Source organism: Oenanthe melanoleuca, chromosome 3 (genome assembly GCF_029582105.1).
Source record: "Oenanthe melanoleuca isolate GR-GAL-2019-014 chromosome 3, OMel1.0, whole genome shotgun sequence".
Lineage (NCBI taxonomy): Eukaryota > Metazoa > Chordata > Aves > Passeriformes > Muscicapidae > Oenanthe > Oenanthe melanoleuca.
The window spans coordinates 78,772,468-78,798,246 of record NC_079336.1 but is presented as its reverse complement, the minus strand read 5'-3'; the positions used below and the strand labels follow the sequence as shown (position 1 = coordinate 78,798,246).

The following is a 25,779-nucleotide window of genomic DNA, read 5'->3' as shown; positions in this document are numbered from 1 at the left end:
AATGAGCCTGATGAAAAACTGATTGAACCTTAGACAATGTACAGGCCAGCTGCATGGGAGGAATGCTATGGCTCCTGAGCAAAGGTACTAAGGAAGACATAAAGGAGCTGCATTAATGTATACTTTTGAAAGCACTAAAAAAAAAGCTGTTCCTCAGATATTTTTTTTACTGCAGTTGTGGCTATCTTGGCCAGAATGTTTGGCCCGTGTCACTGTCACCCTGATTAAAGTGAGCCTGCTTCAAATCCAAAGAGTCTGGCATGCACTTGCTAGCACCTAGCTGGGATTAAAAGGTATCATGCCACCATATGGAACTATCAGCAAACTGCCTTGTTTTAACAAGGGTCAGGGGTGCTGACATGCCATTGATTTAGAGTTATGAAGTGTGGATTTATGATGCAGAACCTCTCTGCCTCTCAAGAAGGTGCTCTTCTGGTACTTACTCAATGATGTTTTCCTAAAAGCAGAATTCCTGCTCTGTTTTCTGAACTGGTTGTACTATCTCAATTGTACGAACTTTGGACATTCCCTTCTCCGTGCCCCAGATTTCTCTGCTAAGAGATAAGGATTTCCCTGCTTTGCACTGGGTTATTTGGCAGCTGTCCTTCCTCTACCTACTCCATCTCCTTATCCTGTTTCCAGCACTGGAATTCAAGAAGAGCAGAATGCTTTGAGAACATCTGACCTGCAAATCCTGCCTTGTACTTGATTATACAGCTCTCTAGCATAGTATGGAACATTCATCTATGATGTAGTGTAACACAGAGGAGGAGATGGCATAACATGGATGTGAAATGCTAAGCTTTGTGGTCCTGAGGGTGGTAGGAGATGTAAGAACACATTTTGGTTTGAATTCAACTGGGGAGCATTCCACATCTCCCTCTTCTATGCCCTGCAGTTGGGACACTGTCCAGGTAAGACTTGCCATGGTATTTCTCATTTCTTGGACTTCAATTCTGTGCCTTTTTGCTTTCTACCTGATTTGTTTTTGACAGTAATGGCTCATGAATGTTACCACTTAACTGCTTTACTAGCTATGGTTCTTTTGAAGAAATGGCCTTGGGAATAACCCACATCATCCATAAACTCTTGAGTCTCATGTCCTCACCTTCTCTTACGTATAATTTGTCTGCAGAATCTGGAGATGGAAAACAAAATAAGTTTATCCTGTCAATGCAGAAATACTCCCTACAGTTCATTTTCCTCATGTTTGGCCCAGTCTAGGGCTTTCAGTCTTTACAGGGGATCATTTCACAAGCAAATTTGTCGTGCAGCCAAGGATTGTTCCCTCATCCTCAGCCTGTATTCTCCCTTTAAAAACTTTCTGCTGTTATTTCTGCATTTGTTCATGCTCCAGCCTGGCATGTTCCAGTTAAGTGCTGCAGCAACAAAATATTTTCACTAGCCTGTGAAGCTAAGGAAGTTCTAAGCGATTTCACCAGAATTGTGTAGGGTGACAGAGTGTTCTCATACTCCACAGTCATATGTGTACAGGCTACTACGCACCAGAACCACTTGGGAAACAGTCAAGCTCAGCTGTAGGTCAAACTTCTTCCTTTCAGTAATGGAAACCTGAATAGCTCAGCAGTTTTCTTTTCAGCATGGAGGTTTTTGCATGGAAAATGTGGACTAACAGTCTATCCAGAAGAGCTGCTGAATTCAAGCCAGCATCTAGATGCTCTTTTAATATGAATATAGCACTCATGTTTCTCTGGCAGGTCCAAAGTATTGGTTAAAATGCAACTCTGTGAAGTTGTTCCCTATCCAAAAGGACTAGGGGATATCACAGGTTCCCTGACTCTACGGTCTTCTCAGCAAGAGGTGCTGTAAGATTATGGAGTACTTGATTTTGAGTCCTCAGCTGCCAGTCCATTTCCAGTTAGCATAACTTGGCACAGAGAGTATCCAAGTCAATCTCTCCTCCATCACCTGAACTGGAAGAGTTACTCTGTGTTAAGCAAGAGGCAGGCTCCCTACAAATTCCTCACGAATTACAAAGTTCTCAGGCTCTGTGGACACCTCTCGTCCCTTGGAGCAGAATCTGGTTTCCCTGCTATCAGCATTTCTCTCCAGCAGCATGTGGTTCCTCTCATCTGCATGGAAACTGTGTTGTGCATAGCATGTGTATTCAAAAGTCAAGAGCCAGAGCGGCTGCAGGTGAGCAAAGCCAAGAGGTGTCATGGGAAGGGATGTGGCAGGGAGGAGGCAGTCTCGCCAGCACTTTGATCGAGTGCTTCCTGCAGTCTGTAGTCCTCTGCCTTCTGCTCTTAATCCAAACAAAAGCCATATTGAAAAAATTCAGTGAGGGTTCAGAAGTTCAGACTTGAACTGTACCAACATGGTCTTTGCCTGAGCTGTGTATGTGGTTTTCCTATTTCCCTTACCCTGCATGTGGAAGTCTTGTGCCTATTCCTAGGTCTAAAGTGGCAGCTTCCAAGGAATGCCTGCCCACTGAATAGAATCTATGAAAACAGACTTCCAAATGCTACAGAGATTTTAGGCTATTACAATGGCTGCAGGTGAATTAACCACAGTTGTTTCCATCCTGATTGTATCTTGCCTTTTCCCATCAGGGAAATCCCACCAGGGTTCCCATGACATTTTATCCAAAATACTCATTTGTGCACTTAGAGTCTAGGATTCTTGCTCAGGACCCTACCATACTCAAAGGGGCAGGCAGAGCCCCGAGGTGAGTCACAGTTCCCAGGACTGGCAGTTCTGTCCCCCTTGCCTAGAGTGGGAGCTCTGAAGTGTCAGGTTAGGACACTGCAGACCAGCCACATTTGGCATCCACCTGAAGGATCTGTTGTGACAATCTTTAGCTACTTGAGAAAATTCAAAGACTCTGCCAGTGTGTGTTGGTAGGTGATTATGAAAACTCCTCAAGACAAACCTTGTTGGATACAATGAAAAGTAGGGAGACTTGGCTAGAAAAGGGTGTACCCTGCCTTACATGGATGGCACAGTTCGTAGGAAAGTCCTCTGTGCTGGGCTTTGAAGCTCTCCTGTGTGAGTTTTGTGGATTGTTTTTACTCACAGAAAACAAAACCCAGATCTGTGAAATCTGTAGGAAATTGAGTTAGTCAGAGAGGAGAAGGAACTTTGTAGACTGACTGCTCCCAGGCATCAGGCTTTTGCACTGCTGAATCAAGGTAAAAAAAAAAAAAAAAAAAAGAGGCAGCAAACAAAATAGGACAAGTTTGAGTTTGGGACAAAGCAAGTATTAAAAGCCCTAAAAGCAAATGTGCTCCAGGAAGGGAGAGCGTCCAAATGTCTGTTTCAGCTAACAATGAAAAGCCCCAGCCTGCAGTCCCCAAAGGAAGCCAAAAGCCTGGACCAGAGGGCTGGATTAGACCTGCTCAAAAGAGAAATAACAAAAGCTTTAAAATCAGGCCATTACTAAATCCTCCTTCCTATGCAGAATTGGGGTGTGCACTTCCAGCCCCCACACAGAAACAGAGGGATTTCTTAAAAAGCCACTGTCTGTCTAAACCTGCATACAGCATTGATGTGTATCTCACATTCACACATTCACTTCTCTCCCAGTGAGATCATTTATTATCACAGGAGCACTTTCCCGTAATCATGTGGACACGTGACCAGAATTGCACTTGGCACATTGATGCATTAAAACAATTTGGGATTTTTTTTCCCCCTCCTTTTTTGTAAGTGTAGTCTTGCAATACCAAGATTTTTGTTATGGCACCCCCCCTTGCAGCAAGGGGAATATGAAATGGAGGACCTAGCCCATGTGCTCATCCAATACCCTTACAGCTTCTCCCAAAGGAGCTGCCTTGCCATGGTCCTGTGCCAGATTCCAAACTGGGGACCTGTGTTTGGTCTCTCTGAACTCCCCTTGCATGTGAAATTAGAGATGGGAAAGTCTCTCCTACTTTCTGTCCCGATGCTGTTATGTAAGGGATTCCACTAATGCACTAGCATAGCATTACAGGTCACAAGGGATGAGTTTAATGCACGTATAGGAAAACAAGTGGCTGGATCTTGCTCTGTTGTCACCCAGACCCCTCCTGCTGGTGCTTCTAGATGTTTTAAATGTCACAAACTTTTCGAAGCGAAGCATTTTGAAAGTGGCTTGATTTCAGAGGCGGAAAGCTTCACTTGTGATTCATTTTTCAGTTTGTGCTGTTAGGGCATACTGAGGAAGAAAAGTGCTAAATGGGCTGCTCTTATGCAGTCTGTAGCTGCCTGGCATAGCAGGTTTTCTTTGTAGTTCTCAGGAATGTGCCAAATGTCTTCAAACAAATGTATTACATGGTCTCTGTCCAAAGTTCTTAATATCTCAAATTTGCACGATGCAAATAAAAGGTAACAAAGCTTTTTGTGGGGAGAATGAGTGATTGAGGTTACATTAAGACCATGGGATTACTCAACAGAGGCATGCAAACATCGCTGGACAAAGTTTATCAGTCTGTTCCAAATTCTAATTTGTTGGAGCATTGTTTGTGCAGATTATGCTAAGGTTTTACTTTGGATCTTTATTGTCTGAAAAGACTCTTCTTTCTCTAAGGACCTCTATTCCCCTCTCTACTGGTAGCAAAAGATTTAAAGCCTAACAAAACTCCAGGCCACCCAGCCACAGGGTAAGATTTCCAGTAACTGATTCTGGATCTGAAATCCCCTGCCTGTTTGCAAAGCCAAGTCTAAAACTTCAAATGGTAAAAAGCAAAGGATATTTGCCAGACGCTGCTCTTCACAGAGATTTGTAGTTGTGATGATAATTCCATTTTAATACCTCTTACACTGTAGGTGCTGACTTCCTGCACTAGCAAGCTGCAATACTATTGTACAGAGAACACTAGAGCAAATTTCGACATATAGAAATACAAGACTAGGTCAGAAACCCATTGCATGCAGAAGTAAAAACTAATTATCCCCCCAAAGTAAATATATTCGTTTTTAGAAGTTTTCTCACAGAACTTAGCCTTTGTAATTAGTTTACCTTATTGAGACCAGCTGTTGAAATAACACTTCCCCTAGAGGCTGGATGCATTCATTCTTGGACTTAGTTGCAATGAAGGGATTTGGCACTCCAGTTTAGCTGCAGGTGGACAACTTGCCAGCAGCCTGGAGACTACACCTGATTTGTTTTGTGAAACTGGAAATCAAGCAGGTGCCAGTGGGTTCAGTAGAGAAATGAGCTTGGAAATTCCAAAACAAACAAAAACTCCTTTCCAGTCGTCCCTTCTGAATTGAGGGAGCTCTGCTTATGGTTATTCCTTTTATAAAGAGGCGTGTTAGGGAGGCAGAGGGTATAGTGCCTTGTTTCTGCTTCAGTGATCAGTCTCAAACTGAAATGTGTTTGTGTTTTTGACAGGTACCTGACCCGCTGGCCCATCAGATCTGCAAAGCCCATTTGGAAGAGGGGCCCTAAGTGGTGCAAAAAGCCCTATGCAGTCGGACACCCTTTGCTGAAGGATAATGTCAAATATACACAGAAGCCTCTCTGTTTAAACCACTAGTGACTAGAACTAGCATAGTCAGTAAGCACATGTTTTCCACTGTTCTGCTGGGTTTTTTTCAAGTTTGTCAATATCTCCAATTTTCTTACTCCAAAATTGTCTTTACTCTATATTGTGTCCAGCTGTGATCTTTTCCTCTAGGAAAATACAAGAGCCATCAAAGCAAAATTCAGTGTGCTGGATGATTTGACAAAAGCAAGGGGCAATGACTTATACCTCAAAGCCAGAAAGGATCTGTAGGCTTTTGTTTCTTTATGTTCCACAAATGGGTTTGGAAAAGGAAGTTTCCTGCTTTTCCCAGCAGTGAGTGGTGTTTCCCCATAAACATTTGCCTCATTTGGGCTTTTGTACCTGTGACATGGAAGAAAAATTTCTCTGCAGCACTGTATTTTCTCAGCAGTAATAGAAATTGTTAATGATTACTGAAATCAGTTTTTTAATTATCATCTGTACTATCCATAATTTTCAACAGAATACCTGTGGCAGTGGCAAACAAGTGTGTGTCTTACACGTCCCCTTAAGAATTCCTGGCTTATGATTCACTCCTGAATCTGGCAAATACAGTGTAGACATCCTTGATGACCACCTGTTTTTTTTACCCCAGCAAATAAATTTTTCGTAAATCTTCCATGTCAGTGATATGGTTGCTTCCTGGGATAGATTGGAACTGATTATCTATCTTGTAACTAAAAGGTCCCACCATTTTTCTCCCTGTGTAGTACACATACAGATCTTCCACCTACTGACCATTGCTAATTATGGGCCTGGTATGAAAGGCTCATTAAATTTATCATGGTCATTATTGTTTTGGCTTCATTTCTTTGGTATTAATCTGGGGGCTGCAAATCAATAAGGAATTTTTATGTAATACCATGCCACTTAACCTTGTATTGCTTATATCAGAATCATCTGCTAATATCATCAGCATGGACAGGAACAAAGGGTAAGGATAAACCTGTATTATCCAGGAAATCAAATTAGATTTAAATGGTTCTTTTTAGCCTTATATTGTGAAATGAAAGCCCTAGATTCAGCCCCTCGAGCTGGCCAAGACCTTTTGCTTTGAGAGACAGAGCCAAGTCTTCATTACCATACTGAGATAAAATCTCTGGCTGACTGTTTTATAAAGCTTTGAAAGCTACAGCCCTTCAGAAAGGAAACTATTTTTCTTTATTCTTATACATACAGAAGTTACTCTGTGTTCTAGCCCAGATAGTCCTGCTCAGTGAGCTTTGCTAATGGAAAAGTCACTGGATTAAACCATTGTCTTGAGATGAACCTAAATAAGCACGGTTTCCAAGACCAGGTGATGCCCACAGCTATTTTTTTCTTACAGTTTAATGACATGAGCTGGTGCAACCCCTCTAATATTGGTGAAATCTTAATATCTGAAAAGCAAAATACTCTCTTCAATATGCCTTTCTAGAGTTCAGGGTTTAGTACAGATCTCTTACAGTATACAACAGTTTTTTATTCTGACTCCCTCTGCTTTTGTCATTCATAGGTGACAGCAGGTATTCATTCATATTTCCAAGTTCTTGTGTAAGCAAGGTGCTTTTGTAATCAGACAGATGGCCTAGGTTTCATTTCTGACCTAGAGCTTGCCTGTCAGGGAAGAAAATGCCTTTTATTACTATCTAAAGGATCCACAGTGACACATTACAGGGAGAACTTGGTGCTAATAATGCCAAGGTTGTGTTCAGTCCCAATTCACTTAAGAGCTGGACTCAATGAGCCTTGTGGGTCCCTTCCAACTCAGAATATTCTGTGATTCGCTGAATTCAATCTGGAGTTGGGGGAGGATTGCATACAGTGAAGTCCTAGGAGAAGGAATCAGGGCCAGCATCCAGGCACTAAAGAATCCTGCTCAAAGTGCAGAGGTTTCACATTTTTATTAGAACAAGCAGTAAACAAAATTTCCTACGTATAAAATCTAGATCTTTTCTAGTTCTTGAAAAGAACAGACAGAAGAGTCACAGCATGAAGGGCAGATCAAGATTCTTCTCACCAGTGCCAAAGTAGACGTAGCCAAATTGCTTGGTCATTGGGACATGATAGAATGTCAGTCCCAGCCACAGCAGGCTCCGCAGCACCACCACAGTGCCTCCCTTCTCCAGCTGGATACTCCAGGAGCCTGTGTGAGAAGATGTGCAAGTGAATCACTGGAAAAGAGAAAGAGGCAGTGTTCCTGCAGCAAGTTATCCTAAGCTGAGAGAAGGGCTGCCATGGGTTCTGCCTGAGCAGTTAACAGGGCGCAAGGCTGCACTGGAGTTTGTGACACCTGAAAGGAGGGAAGTCGAGGAGAACATAAACCTTGTTTTCCTTTTGTCAGTTCAGCACTGCAGGCTGCCCTCCTTTCCAGATGTCTGTCTGGGTTCACATAGTAGCATATTCCCATGGCTATGGTGGTAATGTCATATGCGTCACAGGAAGGGACCCTCAAGCTCCAGACTGGTAGAGCTGATCCCCAGGAGAGGCTGCAGCTATTCTTGGCTGTTTCTGAGTGGGCAGCAGTTACTCCAACACGCTCTGCCACCTACTTGATGTAGCTAATAGCTACAGAGAGCCAAGATGAGCTATAGCAATCCTGCATAGGTATGAAAGTTGTCCTTAAAATAAACTAGCATTAGTAGTGGGAATAGAAAGAAGGTGCTTTCCTCCTTCAGGGAAGACTAGTTTCTCTGATGCAGCAACTGGAAAAAAAAAAAAAAAAAAAGAGAAAATTAAAAGTAGGGTATTTCCTATCTGAGAAATTTATGGAAAAGGTTAATTTTTTTCAGTCTTTCTTGGCTCCACTGTTGAAGAGGATATGCGTGGTAGGGGCAAAGGGATTAGTTTCCACATTAATTTTGTTTTGGCTCCACAGAAGAGGTTCAGAGCCAGTGTGAAAATGCAGTTTCTTCTGGATGCAAGGAGCTCAGAGCCTCTGAGTATTTATTTTGCATCTGACATGACAGCTTGGGAATTGTGCCAGAGGGAGGGGGCTGAAGCATCAGCTTGGATTCAATGCCAGAGGGCAGGGAGCTGCCAGGAGAAGAAAATACCAGCTTCAGCACCAAATCAGTAATGCCTAGAAGCTACAATGTACGGAAGAAGGTTCCTGCTGAATCTCCATCTAAAAAAAAACAAACGAGCAGGCCCAAATTAAAAAAAATTGGTTGGAACTCTCAGGCTACCACTGGCCTAGAGTCAAGCAGTCAGCCTATCTGTATCCAAAGCCAAAATCTGCCAATTCCAGAATAAGCAGAAAGCACATAATGTGTTGGGCCATTTAGGCAGTATTCATCTTTGTAGATAATTTTAGGCTCATTAATTTTAAGCTCATCAATTTATGCTATGATTCATGCTTACTCATGTCACGGTTAGCCTGGGGAAGGGCTTCTGTGATTGCTGTCAGCTGCCTGTCCTCCTGCTCCCACTCACTAGTGACTCTTGGCCAATTTTAGTCACATCCGACAAAGGGCTGAAGGGCTTTAACACCCCAGGTTCCTACAGCAGGTCTTCCTGGGATGTGGCCCAAGGGCTGACTTCAGCTCCTGGAGCTTTGCTCTGGCAGGAGCTGCAAGGAAGCACAGGCTGTCAGGCCTGCCTGGCAGCCACGAGGCAGCAGCTAGCTGGGCAATCCGCGTTTGTGCAGCCTTGGGCTCTTGCGTGCTCCCTCACAGTAGATGTTCTCTTGTGCAGTTCATGGCAAACTACAGTAGCTGAGGAAAGGAGGGAAGTTGAGGGGAAATGTTTATGTGGTGGCTGCAGAATCAGAAAGGAACAATACAATTCAAAACCCTGTAAAACCAGGTGTTGTGAGTTGTGCTTCTCACCCATTATCTAACTCTTCACTTTGTATTTCTGTACTTCTCAAAAGTTTCTTGGACACCACTGTTTCCTCTGCCTCCTTCAGTAGCAAGTTCCATATGTTTGTTATACACAAGTCTTGTGTCATCTCTGATCTGTTACCTTTCAAAGTACCCTCTTCAGTCGTGCAAATGTGGGATTTGGTGAACAGCAAGAATACCTACCTCCTTTCTGACAGGCTTACTTGAGCTGCTGGACAGAAGTACAAAACAGACATTCACAGTCTTTTTCGGGAGATTTCTGCTTTGGAGAACTTCCTTCTGACTTACTCTCCTCCACATTTCCACTAAAGACAAGCAGCTGGGGTTGCAGTAAAGCAGAGCACTACTAAATATCAGACGGTCAATATAGGTGTGTGCCATCCTTTTACCTTCCTTGCACTGTGACATTTTTTACACAAGTCCTACGTACAACATGAGCTAATATCTTCACAAGCACTGGTTTCACATACAAGGCAACCCCAATCTCCCATCCAGTCTCTCCAGTGTCACTCATGGACACAAACTGGTCTGGATCTTTTTCATAAATGGAGTAAAAATGCCTATATTACGGTTCAGCCACCGAGATTACAAGTTCTGACTGAGGAGATCTGCGTGTTCCTAAGAAATTTCACCACTTGGGTAACATGGAAACCCGGATGAGGAGCACTTCCCTACAAGGCAGATCATCCAGTGACTGAAGCACTACAGCCATTTGCTGTCAAAGAACAAGCTTTCAGTTTCTTGAACTTTGTCTAAACATTTTCAGCATTTGCTAGTGAGAGTAGCATGACCATGCACAGGAGAGTTGATTAACAAGTAGTAGGCAAATAGGTCTGAATGTAATAGTGACAAGTAACTCTCAATTTCTCCTTTGAATGACTGCTCTGAGCACATGGTTCTTCAGCTTGAATTTGTAGAAATGATCTACAAGTCTTTCCTCCAAATACTGGTGGTACTTGCTGCAGCTTTACACACTGGTTTGTGGGGAAGGGGATGACCACATGCCGTAAACTTTTTGAAAAGTTTCTGTGACAAAAAAATAATGAGGAACTCTCATTGTCTTTGATTTAGCATCAGTCCTCTGAGAAGCAGGTCTGTCAAGACCAGGACTATGCCTTGCCTTGCTGGGTGGTGAAAACCTTTAGGGATTATCTAATTAGAGGAAGCATCTAACAACCTGGGTACTTGTGATAGCTTGTTTATATATGTTCACCTACACAGATGAAGCCTCTGCCTCAAACCATTTACACAGAACAAAAAGAAATGCCTGGAGCATGACAACTGAGAAAGGTAAGAGGGAAAACAGGATTTTTAATGCTCTTAGGAACTATATCTGGATTTAGGCATCTCTTTGTTGGATAATTCACAGAGAAGGTAGAGTAAATCAAGTTCAACATAATTAAATCCCCATATCTGTGCTCTGGGGCAATAGAGTACATGGATCCATGATCTCCTTAGAACATTTAGCCAGTGACACGCAGGCTTATCAATATCAGCAGAGTATTCATCAGCAGTTAACTCCACTGATCAAAAGAACTTCCCATGCACCTTCACACCTGGCAGAAATGGACAGATATAATTGAAGATGGCTCCAATCACTTTCATACTACATCACTGAAGGCTGTAATGTGCAGTTTCTGCATTTCCCTATCGTCTGTTCAAGCTGCCAACTCTCAAAGGGCTTGAACTTGTCATTTCATAAATGTGAGACCTTTGGTGAATATTAATTATTGTTATAATTTCCAGCTCTTCTCTGGCCCTTCATCCTGCATATAGTTCTACACAAATACGAACAGTAAAGTTTTGCTGATGCTGCATAAGCCTTCGTGTGAAACAAGGGTCTGAACAAAAACAAGCAGGTTATGTAAGGGCAATCCCTTCTGGACCCCAGCACAACATAGGTTGAGAACAGGAAAAAGTTACAAGAAGCTGTCTGGAACTGTAATGTCATTTTCACTGGCATCCTGTTTTCAGACAGAATGATGATTAATCCTAGAGCTGCTCTTTATTCTGCAGAGCCAAAGAGTAACAGCACTTCCACCTTCCACCTTCCACCTTCTACTAGAGACATTTTTCTAACCTAATCATCAAAGGTGTTTTTTTTTCAATATACTTTTCCAGACTGGACTTTTCCAACACAAAAGCCCATTCAGAAACGGCATTTGATGCACAGTGCTCTTCTAAGAAGAGATTACATTAAAGTTCTGGAACCTCTCTGGGTTCTTTGGACTTTTTCATAAAGGGAAAAAATTAGAACACGTTACCTCATTACTTTTTTTTCTCCATACCTCACCACATCAGCAGTATTTGAGGAAATGGTACATAAACCAAAATTTGAACTTGTGAGACATGGAGAAAGTTGTTCTCTCTGGAAGATACAGGACACTTGTGTTCTATCACAGCTCAAATCTCACAATATTCAAACAATGGTTTTTTTTTGGTGGGGGGGAAGGCCCACCTTTCTTGTAGAAGTTTGAAATACTGATGTCGTAAATCACACTAGAAGTAGTTTAAACAGTAGCTAATGAACAGTATGCAATAATAGCTTAAAATTAATATGCCGCCTTTTCTTCCTTAAGAGAAAGTCTTAGAAATGCATTTAATAATGCAATATAAAAAGGAATGAGAACTATGAAAATGAAATTCTACTTTCATCTTTTTTTTTCTTTTTCTCTATTTTGTTTTTTAAACTTCTGTACTATTACAGATGGGTTTTGGGATAAAAACATTGCATAGATAGCTTCAGGTCTGTATTACTATAAAAATGCAGAAGTGGGCTGCTGGGTCCAAATCCTTTCCATCACTAGCTGAGAATATTCCATGGCAGTCCGTGTCAGACAATATATCTCTTTACTGAGAGACTGGGAAGCTCAAAGCATCCGTCTATAAGGTATACCAAGATTCCTAGATAAAAGTTGTCAAGAAAAAAATCCTTTAAAATATTATTGTTTGCATTGGAGGAAATACAACTAGAACCAGGAGTCAGCAAGTTAAAGTTGGATTTCCTAGACTCAAATACAGATTTTAATTTGCTGTCTCTATATCAGGCAGCAGAGTTAACTTCACTCATCACGTAAAGCTCACTGAGGTGTTGGTCATTGCTCTCACACAAGAGATTCCTATCAGTAACACTGTTCTGATGAGGTTCCCAAAGTTCAAAATACATTTCTTAAATGAGCAAGTTAATTTTTAAGCTGCACCCAGCAAACTTAAGAAAGCCAAGCACTGTCTGTGCTGAAACTATTGCCTGTTGCTGCTCCAGAAGGGAAGGGAGGGAGCTGCTGTGTGGGAGGAAGGAGCATGGGAAAAGTATCCGCTGGATGAAGATCTGGAGCTTCCTATTCCCTCTTTGGATCAGGCTGCAGCCTCCACCCTCCAAACACAGGCAGGAATTCTGAGGAGTTCCTTACATCTTTCCCAAACAAGAAAGTGCTTTGAAGATCTTGATGCTCACCCAGTGTTAAACCACTGCCTGTTTTATGGCCCTTCAACAGCTGCCAGAACACCAGGGCTGAATTTCAAAAGTCAACCTCCTTCTCAGCTTCTTCTTCCTTTGCAGTCGCCAATAGAAATCCCTGTCTCATCCCCCATGTCTGCCTCAGCTATGGGCTGAATCTTGTAATCCACAGAAGCAATAGGGTGCGTGAGACACGAGCTTTTAAACAAAACCCTTTTAAGAGGGCTGTTTGCAGAAGAACTTTCCTGCTGTAACTGGTCCACTTGCAGTATGACCTCTCATAACACTGCTGCTTTGGAGGTGATTCAGCAATGCCTCATTTCAGTGCAAGCTTGAGAAGAAACAGCTTTAAGAGCTAGACAGCCTGATAGAGAGGCTCCACATCGCGAAAGCTCACAGAGGGTCATAAAAGTGACATTATCAATTCCTCTTCAAAGGAGGAAATGTCTCAAGGGAAAAGCAGCCACAGCGTGGTTGTACTTACCATTAACACATTATGCTGCCACAAGAGCAGGTTACAACATCTATTGCTGCAGTTAGTCCTGAGTGAGAGTCAAGTATGGAGTTACAGGACAAATATTAACACCCAGAGAGGAGCAAGATAACCATTTTCCTCTGCAAAAGCAGCCACTGCTTGGCTGCATGACCCCAAGCACTTAGAGCTGACAAAGCTTCACTACGCCCATGGGATTTGGCTTCCATTTCCCTCCAACAGAAAATCCTACACTGAGAAGAGCTTCCTACTTCTAATTTGTTGTCTGTAGGGAACAAATACAAATTGCAAACCAGAGCAGCTGTAAGGAAAGGTCACCGTGCTTTGGCTCTCAATAAATTGTGCCACACGGACATTTCACACACAGTCTACCAGCCATAAGGACACATCCAAACAGTCCTATGTGGGGCCCAAACTCCTTTGTGCCACTTACTGGCTGCAAACTAAATCTCTTCCATTTGCTTGACACACCACCTGCACCCCATATGTTAACACTGCTGTCAATATTTCCAATTCCCCATATAACTATTTAATAATAATTAAATAAAAACACAGGCTGGTTGCAGGTTGTGTACTATTTTTAAAAGCCTCCAGAGCCAGGAAAGCACAGCTTACAGTCAGATGCTGCCAAGCGGCTCCTGCATGGTCCTAATGCCTGCTATGTCCTTGACACACAAATACCACCATGCCCAAACCCCAGAGTAAAATGGTCATACTTTAGAGTCTTTTCCTCTCCATTATTCTCTCCCACTGGGGATGTCTCTGCAGTAGAAATGATTACAAAAGGCTCAGGTCTTTTATTTACACATGAAGAACTTCCTGCTGACAAGGAAGACTCAGGATTGCAGTGCTGTCCCAGATTCACAGTATTCAGGTACCTCCAAGTTAAAATGAAATTCAGGCCATGCTTAGACATCTGACAACAGCACTGCTTAATCCAGCTGAAGCAGCCTCTGCCCTTAAACCCTTATTCCCGCCCTCATCATTCTTCCATCATAGAGACCACAGAAGTGTTTATTTACTGCTTAGTGAGTCAGGTGGGGTTGAACTGAAAAATATGCTAGGCAGAAATAACATTATTTTTCCAGCTGGAATCTGCACAGCCAGCAATGCCAACACAAAAGAAGGGACAATATACAGAAATAAATGAGCACCAGAGGATGGGAAGAACTGAAAAAGCTAGCACTGAAGTAATACACATCAAATTAGAGCCTCCCTTATAGCCCTGTTAGTTTGCCCTTTAGTCCTAAATCCACCTGATAAAACAAAACAAAACAAAATAAAAATATTCTAATTAAGGGAAAGATGCAGACTGCACAGAAAGCATTGGAATAAAGACTTGGAATGGAGCTGTGCACTAGAGGAAACAGCAAGACCATATGCAGTCAAAACTTATAAGGAGTAGGAAAAACTGATTAAAATCCATGCTATTTGTATTCTGACTACAGTACAGATCACTGAATCGTGGGTTTTCTGTAGTAAATTTAGAAATCTCTCAGAGTGGCAAATCACCTCCTTCCAAAGCACAAGTTTATGCTGGATCTCATCACACTCCATATTTCTTGTTCAGCTGGTCGCTGTGGAAACGTTTTTGGAGCGTGCCAGGAGTCACGTAGCATCTACCTGGGGAGCCCCTGCATTAATCCGTCACCTTCGTGGGTTTCTCTGAGCCCATTGGTTGGTAGCAAGAAAAAGGAGTCTCTCGCCCCTCCCTGCTCTGAATGAAAGACGCTTCCTCTAAATCTTGCTACAGGATTTCAGGCTCAATTCAGCTTCTTTGGGGCTTTTGTCACCAAACAAATGTGATGTCTTTGAAAGAAAGATTAACAGTTTGATGAAAGGATGCAATGGGCAGCTTTGTTCTAGCCTGCTTCCCCTAGAGCTTTTGGTCACTGTCACTTTCTTACCCACAGGAGAATATCTGTCTGACTCTCAGAGGAGATTATGGCCACCTTGTAAGATTTTTCCTCTCCTGGTAACAAAACACTGGCCACTTTGAGGAGGTGATAATGATGAACAGGGGCTGGATTAGGGGCAAAGAACCTCACATTGATCTCTGAATTCTGAGAAAACACAAAGGAGTCGATGCTGGGATTCAAAACCTACCAAATGCTTAGAGCACATCCAGTTTGCTCTCCTGCAGGAGGGGCAAGTCCACAAGCCCTGTCAGTCCCCCAGTTGTAGTTCTTACCTCATCATCAAATTAGCAAGGCTAGTTAAAAGAGCTTGGGATGAGGAACAGATGGCACGGATTATAAACTGTTGATGTTTTTGTACTAAACTAGATACGAATTCTGGACCAAATTACCCAAAGAGTTTACCAGTTTCTGAGAATAGTGTCACACTGAGCATTTCCACACAGCACAGTGCAGTGCTAAATCTGAACACTCAAGGCTAAGCATTTTTTAATGCCTGTGACAGCCTAGCTACTTCTGCTCAGTGTAACTGCTGTACAAATATACCCGAAGATGAATTGTCCCTTGTCCTTTCCCCTTTACACACTGCCACACACCCCTTCAGCATGCAGAATTTTAATCCATATGATATTTGTGTACAGTAAAACAAGATAATGCCATTGGCTTCCTCCTTTCAAAAGCTCTGTGGCCAAATGGGCAGCAAACAGCAAAACAAAGCTATACAGCAGGGCTGGCACCAATGCCAATGACTGCACAGGCCGGAGCTGCCACTCCTTGGAGCCCCTTCAGAAACAGATCACTCCTAGCAAAAGCTGACCTCATTCTGACTTCGGTGACATACAAATTTCCCTCATCATTCCCTAGAAAAAAAGTTAGGCCAAGGCTGACTGATGTGGTGATAAACCTGCAGCTTCTGGTTCTATAAGGCTTTATCAGCATTTTCCATCATTTTAGCAAGAAGTTCATCTCCTTTTTATGTCCAAGGAACCAGAAGCATAAATGGAGACAGGGTGGGTCATGTTTTATTTCTCTGAGGAGGAAAAAACCCTTTAAATAAAACCCTTTTCAACCCTGGAAAGTTGTTACAAAGATTCTGCTTCTGTCTTCATTCTTTCCCTACAGCAGCCTGGAGGATGAAGGACTCCACCACAGCTCTCAGTTGATGAGCAGCCCTGTTCCAGTATAAACTCATCCAAGGTCTGACTAAACAATACCCTGAGGTGATATAGAGCCAGGACCCAAAAGCAGTGAATATGCTGCTTTATTACCCATAGATACAAAGCCCAAGGAAAACAGGCTCCTTTCCAGTAATCAAAGCAGACCATGATCAGCTAGTCAGGTCGAATACTAGGTGGCTCAGGAGTCCTCCTACCGTGCTGCCACATGAGAGGTTGCAGTCTGATCTTGAACTCCTGAGCTGGCAGTACCCCAGCTTGTAGGAGGGACAGCATCTTGTCTTGCTCCCAGGCAACTTTCTTGGGTCTCTGCAAGAATGGCCTTAACAGCCTCTACACATCACTGGCAAAAATTAAGAGTGATCCTACTTTTTTAAGAATGTTAAATTCTTAACATTTATAACATCTTAACATTATATGTAGTGTATGTCCGTTCCACAAGCATGTGATCTCTATGGATGCTGAGAAAGCCATTGAAAAGCCTAGTGACCATTCCAGAAATTGGCTAAGCTTGAAAGGGAGAGAATATCTTCTCTATACGTACAGTTCAGGAGGCCAGTTCCAGACACAGTCTGGACATACTTAGGACATACTTAGGACATACCTTTTCCTTGATTTGATGCTGCTCTTGGTGATTTTCTTTCTCATTTTACTTTTCCATGGTTTCTTTTTCTGTGCTCAGCACTGAGCATGCTGGCACCATAGTGCACCCTGCTGGAAGGCAGCAGCTAAAGTCATCCTGGAATTATTTCTGGGCATCGCTGACTTCAGTTTGAACAGAGAAATTCAGGTACCAATGCTTTTACTAAAAACCCATTAAGCCAGCTACTGGGTTCAATTTTCAGGTCAGAAATCCTAGTGCTCTGATGCATCTGATGCTCAGATGACTCATCTGGTTTTCTCATTCACTAACACTGTATTCTAAAGCTTGTTTTTCAAAACTACTTGTATTAATGTCAGGTAACTCCATGGGATTTTGTAACTCAGTTTCATGCATTCACCAAGCCTAGGGAATCACATCTCCTAATGAGGAATGAGGATAGCTGTGAGCCATGCTAGGTATTTCAGTCTACATTTTTGCTACCTCTTTTTATCCTTGCAAACATGAAGTACTGCCCTCTCATTTATTATGAGTCTTTTAGTTTGGATTTCAGTGAGACAGCTTGAAAAGCCTTGTCCCCGTGTGGCTCTTGGCAGGCTAAGGAGTAAAGTGCTCTTGCTCTCGGCTTTCACAGAGCTGGGGAGGTGCTGCTTATTGTTAAGCAATGAAAGGGGAGGGCTCAGGTCACATCTGTGAAATGTTAGTGGAGAAGGGAGGCTGGGTGAAAGTAGGTGGCCAGCACAGCATAGCACTTCACTGGATTTTGCAAGGCCACTAGGGAGATAGGCAGCCATTTGTCTTAGAGCCCTGATAAAGGGCCCTCGCCTCTGGTGGCTGGCTGGGGGCTGTAAATACCTCTGCAGACACAGACTCTTCAAATGGCTGGAGACCGAGGCTGATAGGGGATTAATCGCCTTGGAGGGAGGAGGGAGGGGGGAGGGGGATGGAAAGCAAGTTAATTAGCTGTGTTAATGTATGGAGATAAAGCAGGGTCATGCCTCCTGGCCTTCTTCCTTCCTGCACCCTGACTTTTGGGACAGCCATGATGGGGCTACCAAAATGGCCCTTGAGAGCAGCCACGGAAACTATCTCCCACTTAGAAATGCAGCCCCTCCATCTTCAAGGACCCATTAGGCAACAGCTTTTGCTAAACCGATAAAGACTGTGCTAATGAACCTCAGATGACAGGAGGTTAGTGTTCTAACTGAGGCTACTGTTCAGCAAGCTTACAGAAAAGCTCGTGCTCAAAGTTTTCAGCCAAAGAAATGGCCACAAATCCCTTTGTCTGTAATGCTGTGTAAGGAGTACTTCAAAACCACTGCACTTTCAGGTGAAAACAATAGAACTACATTCCAAGTGGCTTCCTCCACAGGCAAATGGTAAAGGAGCTGAAATGATCTTCTGTCTAGGCACTTCTACTACCCTATCTTCATGCTGAAATGGCAAGTAGACGAGACTCACTGATTCACCCTGCCACTGTATACTCATTTGGACTGATGCTATAGAATCTCTCCCAGCAGTAATGATCCACAATGGCAGTAAGTCAGGAATCTCCTCAGTCCTCTTTTGGGCTCTCACATATCATAGTTCAGAAAGAAATGCCAGCTGAAATGAGCTGACTTGCACTTGGAACCCATTGTCACCTTTGTTTTACTGTCACTGACAATGAAGAAGTGCAAGCTGAACATCACCCTCCATGGCTGTCATCAAGTTTATGGCCAGGCAGACCAGGAGTCCGGACTCCTACGGACCACTGCCCATTAAACTGAAGTCACTTACACATGTCTGGGACTATCAACTTGTCTTTGCATTTGACTGAAACACAATTCCCAGGAAGACATCCAGCATGATGTTAAGATGAGACATAAGGCTCATCCATTACCCTTGCTAACTTTTCACTCTTAGAAATTGTATCTCATCGTTCATTTTAGCTCTGGCTATAAGTTTTAGCTGCTGATTCCTGTTATGACTTTCTCTGCTATAATAAATAGATCTTCAGTACCTAATGCTTAAACTCCACAGAGTATTTACACAGTGTAATACAGCCATTCTCACGGGCTTTTCCTCAAGATAAACAGATCAAACTGTTTATGTCTCTCACCAGCCCTTGAATCATTTTGTGATTTTTTTCCTGCAATTCTCCAGTTTTGCAATGTGCAGTAATCCAGTTATGATTCCACTAACAGTACATGCAAAAGTAAAGTCACCCCTCTGTTCCTAGTTGCTACACCCTTGTTTATGTATCTGCAGATCAAGTTACCCTTTTAAGTCTCAGGACCAGCCTGGGAGCTGATGTTCAGTGGGCTGTGCCTGGATTTCCTTTCAGAGCCACAGTTTCTAGAATACAATTCTCAAAGTCTGACTTAGAGTCCTTACTTTCCTCATGTGACTTGGCAGGTAGGTACATCAAAATGTACTGTATTTAAGTAAGCCCAGTTTTCCAGATCTCTGTATCCATCCTGCCTTTGTCATTATTTGTCTCTCCACCAACCCTGTACTTTTAGATAATTTATAAATAAGTTGAAGAATACCAATATTGGCATTGGTCCCTTTCTGACCTCTCCCAGAAATACACCCATACAGTGAATTCTGAATCACAACTGCTAAGGAAGATAAAAATTAGGGGAATAATTCTGCAATGCTGGGATTTATTAAAGATTATTATGCCACAAGTCTCTTGAGATAATGATTTCAGAAGTAAATTATCTGACTCTGCCATTTTAATGTTTTTGATCCACAGTAGATGTTGTTTAACTCTACCCTCCCTTATCAAACAGTCTAAAAACTGTCTGAAACAGTATTTTATGGTCTTTGCTTGATGTAAGTTCATATTCTTTCAGAAAAGAAAACAGAAAAAAATCGAGCTCTTCTGCCCTTCCACATGCTTATCAGCCTTTTTACCATCACCATTTAGTGACAGTTTCCAGTACCTTTACTATGCTTTCTTTTCTTCTCAATGTAGTTTTAAAAAATCTGCCTCACTGTTGTCACGGACTACTCCACGACAGCCAGTTATTCTGGCTCCCTTTGTTATTCTCTCCTCATTATAAATTCCAATTTATATCAATCATCAATCATTCCAAACATTCTGCATTTCCTTTAATATGTCTTCTTTTATTCTAATTTCTACTCTTAATCTACAAGTGCACTGTGGTAGGTTTTCAGCCAAAGGCAGCTATTTACTGATTTGGGGTCATGGCTTTTGAAGAAAGTCTTCTCATATAAATCCTATTTCCACTCATATCTTTTACTATCTAGACATACCTTCCTGCCTACATCAGTTTTTAGCAGTGTTCTGTTGGTTTCCCTTATCTCCATATCAAAGTGATCTGAGTCAGTAATCTGTAACAAACCCTCAAGTCAAGCTACTGTTTTTCTGAATTGCAGTTTGAAAGTGCCAAAGAACTGAATTCTCCATCCCTTGTCTCACTTTCTTCCACGCTTTCCATTCTACACTAGTATCCCAGCCTTTCACTCATCCCCTTTCTTTATCCTTGCAGAATGGGGCATAGTCTGATCTGATAGTAGGGTCACAGTAAAATCAACCTTCCCCCTCAATTTTTGCTTCCCCCATCATTATCAATGCCTGAGAAGTGTCTATTTTATATCTTCACAACATTAAGTCATCAAGTGAAAATACTGTAGGTATGCTAGGAATTATTACTATTTGCTTTGCCATTCCATTATCTGCAAGCAGATGTAAAACTGCCACAGCCTCAGTTCCTGAAATACTATGTCCAGGGTTCCAAACTCCATGCAGCAGAAAGGACAACGCTGGCAATGTGCCAGCAGCTGAAAGGCCACATGTAATTGTGCATAAAGTTGAGCAGATTGTCTGCTTAGACTAGAGCAAACAAGCTTATCTTTAATGCAGACATATGGCCAGCAAAACCTACAGATCCCAGCATGCAACGTTCTGGCCAGCTGGCCATTTGGATCAGGATGAAGCATTACATGATCTGATACTGTGGTGACAGAAGATCTCTATCACAACCCCTCCATGTTCATGCTGTCAAGACAAGGTTCTCATTTCCCACTTTTCTCTAGAATCATTTTTAAAAATGCATTTTTCTTTTAAAAAAAAAGCTAAGTCAGCCATTTGTCTGTGGGAGCTGAGACACCAAGAAAAAAGACAGAATGATTAAAGGAAAAGCAGCAACATATTCTGAACTTTTAAAGTGCACAAATAACCTGATAGATAGACATACAGACAGAATCTGGAACCTGCAAACACCACAGATATCACTGGTAAAGATAAGAATGGCAGACAGTTTTGTTACAAAACTCCAGGTTTTCCAATTTCGCACTAAACTTTGCTTTTACCATTGTTGCCTTTATTCAATCCAGTTTTAACTTCCTTTCTTCCCACCTCTCAGCTGTCATATAAAATGTTCTCTCTGCCTCCAACTTTCCATTCTGTAAGACACCTCTGCTCTCCTATAATGACACACCATATATCTTATGACAGTTACCCCCTTGACAGCCATCACAGATGCTAAGTCTCCAATTAATAGAGAAAACTATTCCAACAGAGTTGTTACTTTTAGATCAGCCCTTGATCTCTCCGATCTGTTGTTTAGGTCTTTTAAGATGCTAGGGGAATTTAGCCAATGCAGGCTGGGAGCTTCACTCCAATGTCACTTACCTCCAAATCACTTCTTATGTATTTATTGAGAAAGGAGCCATTTCTAGCTTCAGTCACAATTCTAGATGCAATAAATTTGAGAATTCCCACTTCTGCTCTGACAATAACCATTCAAGACAGGATCTAACCAGGAAAGGCAAGAAAAGCTTTGGGTCAAAATGAGGAGATTTTCCAGAGCTTTGAACATGTCAGTAAATAGAAAAAGCACTGTCTACTTTTTCTGCTCTGTCAGGACCAACATGCACTGTCAGAGCTCAAGGAAGGTAATCTGAGAACCAGAGTTTGAGTATCTCACAACCAGGAGTGACTCTGGCAAAGCCATGCTGATAAAATCAGTAGAAAGCCTGAGTCTGTCCTGTTTTTTTTCCCCAAGCAACCAGTACTTTTAGGCAACCTGAATGCTTGTTAAAGGAGACTGGGTTGATCTTTTTTTAATGTCAGAGCTTCTATCTGCATGTGATAGAATGCCATTAGAGAGGCTATACACGCCTTATTGATCCTGTAACCAATTACTGTCTTACCTCCTTCACCTCATCCCTGAATTCAGGACAGAGCAGGCAGAGCTGCACAGGCACCATGATGAATCTTCTCTTCCATTAAGAAGCACTCAGCTGCATTTTAGTTCAGGTAGTCTTTCAGAAGCAACTTTTTAAAGGATACTGAAATTTACACTAACAGCAACATCCACCCAGGAAAGGAGTAAAGGTTCATGCTTACAAAGATATCAGACTGCCACAGGAACACAATCATGAGTGGCACAGTTGAGCCCCACTTTCTATCTGCCACCAGGTAAAACACAGCTAAAGTCAAATTTGATTTGAAGACTTTAACAAAATTCCATCTTCATGTCTAACACATGGTGTGTCTCCCGACCACAAGGGAGGGAGGAATAAAGGGGGGGAGCAGCAGGAAGACAAACTACCATACAAAACTGCAGCTAAAATTTTCATAGGAGATATCTTGGATCTAATCCCTCTTGCAGTTCTTTAAGTCAAAAGGGCTGCCTCAATGAGTGTGTATGTAGAAATGTGCAGTTTCTCCATACTACACCTCTGGAAAACGACTGCATAAGGACACTCCCAGTAAACTGAAGAGTGGTTTAGATTTTAGCGGTTTATGCTCTGTCAAAAATGTTTAGAATTCAGGCAGGAGCTCACATTCTCAGTTCTTTTTTTGCCAGAGGAAGGGAGGGACAGAGAATCTTTAAAACTATTTACAACACTGGCAATTCATTGTCCATCCACTCAATTCCATCTGGCACAGGTTACCCAGTATCGTACCCTTCTACTCCTGAACAGGAATAAAATAACAAATTTAAGTTTAAATTGTTTCCCTGGAATCTCCCTAGACAGAGGACATGAGAACACCTGGTACAATAAAAAAAATTGCAGCATATCAGCAAAAAACAGATAGAAACAAATAACAAGCCACTCCCATCTCTTTAGAGAAATATCCTGCCAGAGCAATCCCTGGAAGAGACTTTAAATATATTTGCAGCTGTCCAGCAGAACAGCAGAGATGTAAACTGAAGATACAATCTGGTATGCTTGTATTTTTTTCTCCTTTCATGGTGTATAATCCTGCCAGAGTACAGACTATTCCAATACAGTTTATCAAAGGAACATTTGAATTCAGCCTCTCTGAGATATCAGCTTGGTGTTAATGAGAGCCCATTTAGATAAAGAAGAGAAATACTGGGTGGAACAAGAGGTGTGAAATACTTCAAACCACATAAATTCCCTGTATCACTGGTGGAGTTATCTCTCCCAACAGGGTCATCATTTGTCACAGGCTTTACAGAAGTCAGGAGGGAATATGGCACTGAGGCAGTGTGGTCAGACCTGTAGTGAGGATGTGACAGCCCTGGTACACTTACATCTTTCCATTGTAAGCATCAATTTAGAATTGATTGCATAAACCAGGAAGTAACTACAATATTTAGTAAAGGAGAAAGTTCCTTTAGGGATTCACAGAAGCTTCTCATACCACCTCTGCAGTAACCCATACCAGTCCCCTCAGTGTTTCCAAGGCTACTCAAACTGGCCTTCCCTTTCATTGCATCTGTTGATTTTGCTACCTTTACCTCGTGGGATGTCATGCTCCAGAGAATCTAGAAAGTCGGTGGATGGGTCCAGGTCAGCCTTTTCCAGCAGGGTTTTATTCTTCAGGTTAACAGGCTCAGTGAGATGGAAATAGGAACTTAACTTTTTTGCCTCTGCCAAAGACAGACCTGCAAACAGCCATTGGTGAACATTAATACATAAGTGAATGAACTAGGGTAGCATTCGAGATATACTATTGAGTATAACCTTGCTTCTCTAATGCCTACAGCCCAGAATCACAATCTAGGACAGAACCACAATCTTTCTCCAACAGACTACACAGAAGGCTTGTCAGAAACAGGTGTCAGCACGTGCCAGTGCAGTGCATTGCAGACCATTCTGACTGCAGTCCCAGATAACCTGACTCGAGGACAACTTTCTGTGCCCATTTGGTCATATCCTATATCTAAATGGACAATTCACTACATCTGTGATTGCTAAACTTGGACATAAACTACAGTTTATACAGACAAATGATTCAGCTTAATGACTCAGAACTATTACTGACTCTTTTCCCACCTTTCAAAGTTGAATCATGCACCTGAACATTAGTGGCAGTGGATTCTCTCCTTCCTATTCATCTTATCCAGGCAAAAAAAAAAACCCCAACTGAAATCAAAACATCAGTTAGAGAAAGTCATCTTAATTTACAGCCTTTATGATCAAAGTACAGTTGATCCTGAATAAAAGACAATCAGAATTTACCTTCAAAGTGTCTATTTTCATGCACAGCCCCAAGAGGAGTCTTCACAAATGCCCCCCGGGGGACGATACCAACTGCTCTGTCTATCAGTTCAATCGTGGCTATGAGGCGGGCCTCCTCCTTCATCACAGGCTTTAAAGAAAAATAGGGACATTTTAAATGCAGGGCTTTCCCTGTTTTCATTTCTAAAAATAAACTTGAGGTGACACAAGGGACTCATCATCTTGGAGTCCAATGGCACTAAGAGGACCTCAAAAGACATTTCTCTCCTAAGATATGACAGAAAACATGGCTAGGAGCAGACTGTTTAGACTCACCAGAGATCTAACTATCCATCCCTTCATCTATTCTTTCCTTCCTCTCAATTCCCCTACTTATGACTTGTCTGTTCATTTATAAAGAATGTTACCTGCAGTTACTATTAAAGCTTTAGAAACCACAGTGAGGATCTGTACCAGTTGTGCACAATAAAGCAGAAGGGATATTTACTATTTCTGAGGCTTGACAGCAAGAACTGAAGTAGGAGTCCAATCAAGAAGCTGTTGTTACACAATGACGGTGAGGATTACAGAGATACAGAACATTTTGAGTTGGAAGGGACCCTTAAGGATCATCAAATCCAACTCTTCAGCGAACAGCCCATACAGCAATCTTGGTGTAATAAGCAGCGTGCTCTAACCAAGAGGAAATTGTGTATCTTTTGCCTGACCACACGCTCATGCTGCTCATTATAAACGAGGAGAAGCCACTACCTGTCCAGAGTGAGGGGCACAAATGTAGTGAACAGAGTTCAAAAGCGTTGTCCTGTATTTACCTCCTTACCACTTTCCATCAGCCTTGCAGCAGCTTCTGCGTTTATCTCAGCCAAGCTGTACTCAAAGGAAGGATCCCCCTGAAAGCGGCCCTTCACCTGCTCAGCCAGTGCGAGCATCTCCTTGGTGGCTGGCGTCAGCAGGCTCCAGTCCAAGCAGTTCAAGCTGCCAACGACAAGCACGACTCAGGCCGAGCCCTTTAAAGAGCAGGGCTCGAAGCAGCTTCGCCAGGCCCCTGAGGGCGCAGCGAGGCCGGACAGCCCCTCCGACCCCACAGCCCCGGGGCGGCCCCCGCACCTGTACAGGCGGCTGCGGGGCGCGGCGCGGTCGGGGCCCAGCCCCTCGGCGATGTAGTAGGCGCCGCGCACGCCCTGGATGCAGCCCCAGAACCAGACCCGCTCGAAGCGGTAGTCGCGCTGCAGCAGCGGCAGCGAGGCGCCCAGAGCCGCCCGCTGCTCCGGGCTGAGCCCCGCGCCGCCGCCGGCCACCAGCGCCAGGGCCGCGGGCAGCGACTGCACGTCCATGGCGCTGCGCGTCCCCGCTGTTGCCGGGAGACCGCGGC

At 42.8% G+C, this 25,779-nt stretch overlaps 2 protein-coding genes across 2 annotated transcripts in view; one reads left to right on the top strand and one right to left on the bottom strand.

Annotated features, from left to right (window-relative positions):
* MRPS18A (mitochondrial ribosomal protein S18A) overlaps nucleotides 1-6,108 on the top strand; it is a 22,053-nt gene extending 15,945 nt beyond the window's left edge. Inside the window, exon 6 of the mRNA XM_056486798.1 lies at nucleotides 5,336-6,108. Within this exon, the coding sequence (XP_056342773.1) occupies nucleotides 5,336-5,480 (145 nt within the window). The 3' untranslated portion in view covers nucleotides 5,481-6,108. The remainder of the gene's footprint in view (nucleotides 1-5,335) is intronic.
* RSPH9 (radial spoke head component 9) lies at nucleotides 5,927-25,779 on the bottom strand. The gene is made up of 5 exons (XM_056486797.1): nucleotides 25,515-25,779; nucleotides 25,220-25,382; nucleotides 24,408-24,537; nucleotides 23,684-23,830; nucleotides 5,927-7,614 (listed from the first exon to the last, which is right to left on the bottom strand). Exons 1-5 carry the CDS (start codon nucleotides 25,739-25,741, stop codon nucleotides 7,454-7,456), a joined length of 828 nt encoding a protein of 275 aa, XP_056342772.1. The 5' UTR covers nucleotides 25,742-25,779; the 3' UTR covers nucleotides 5,927-7,453.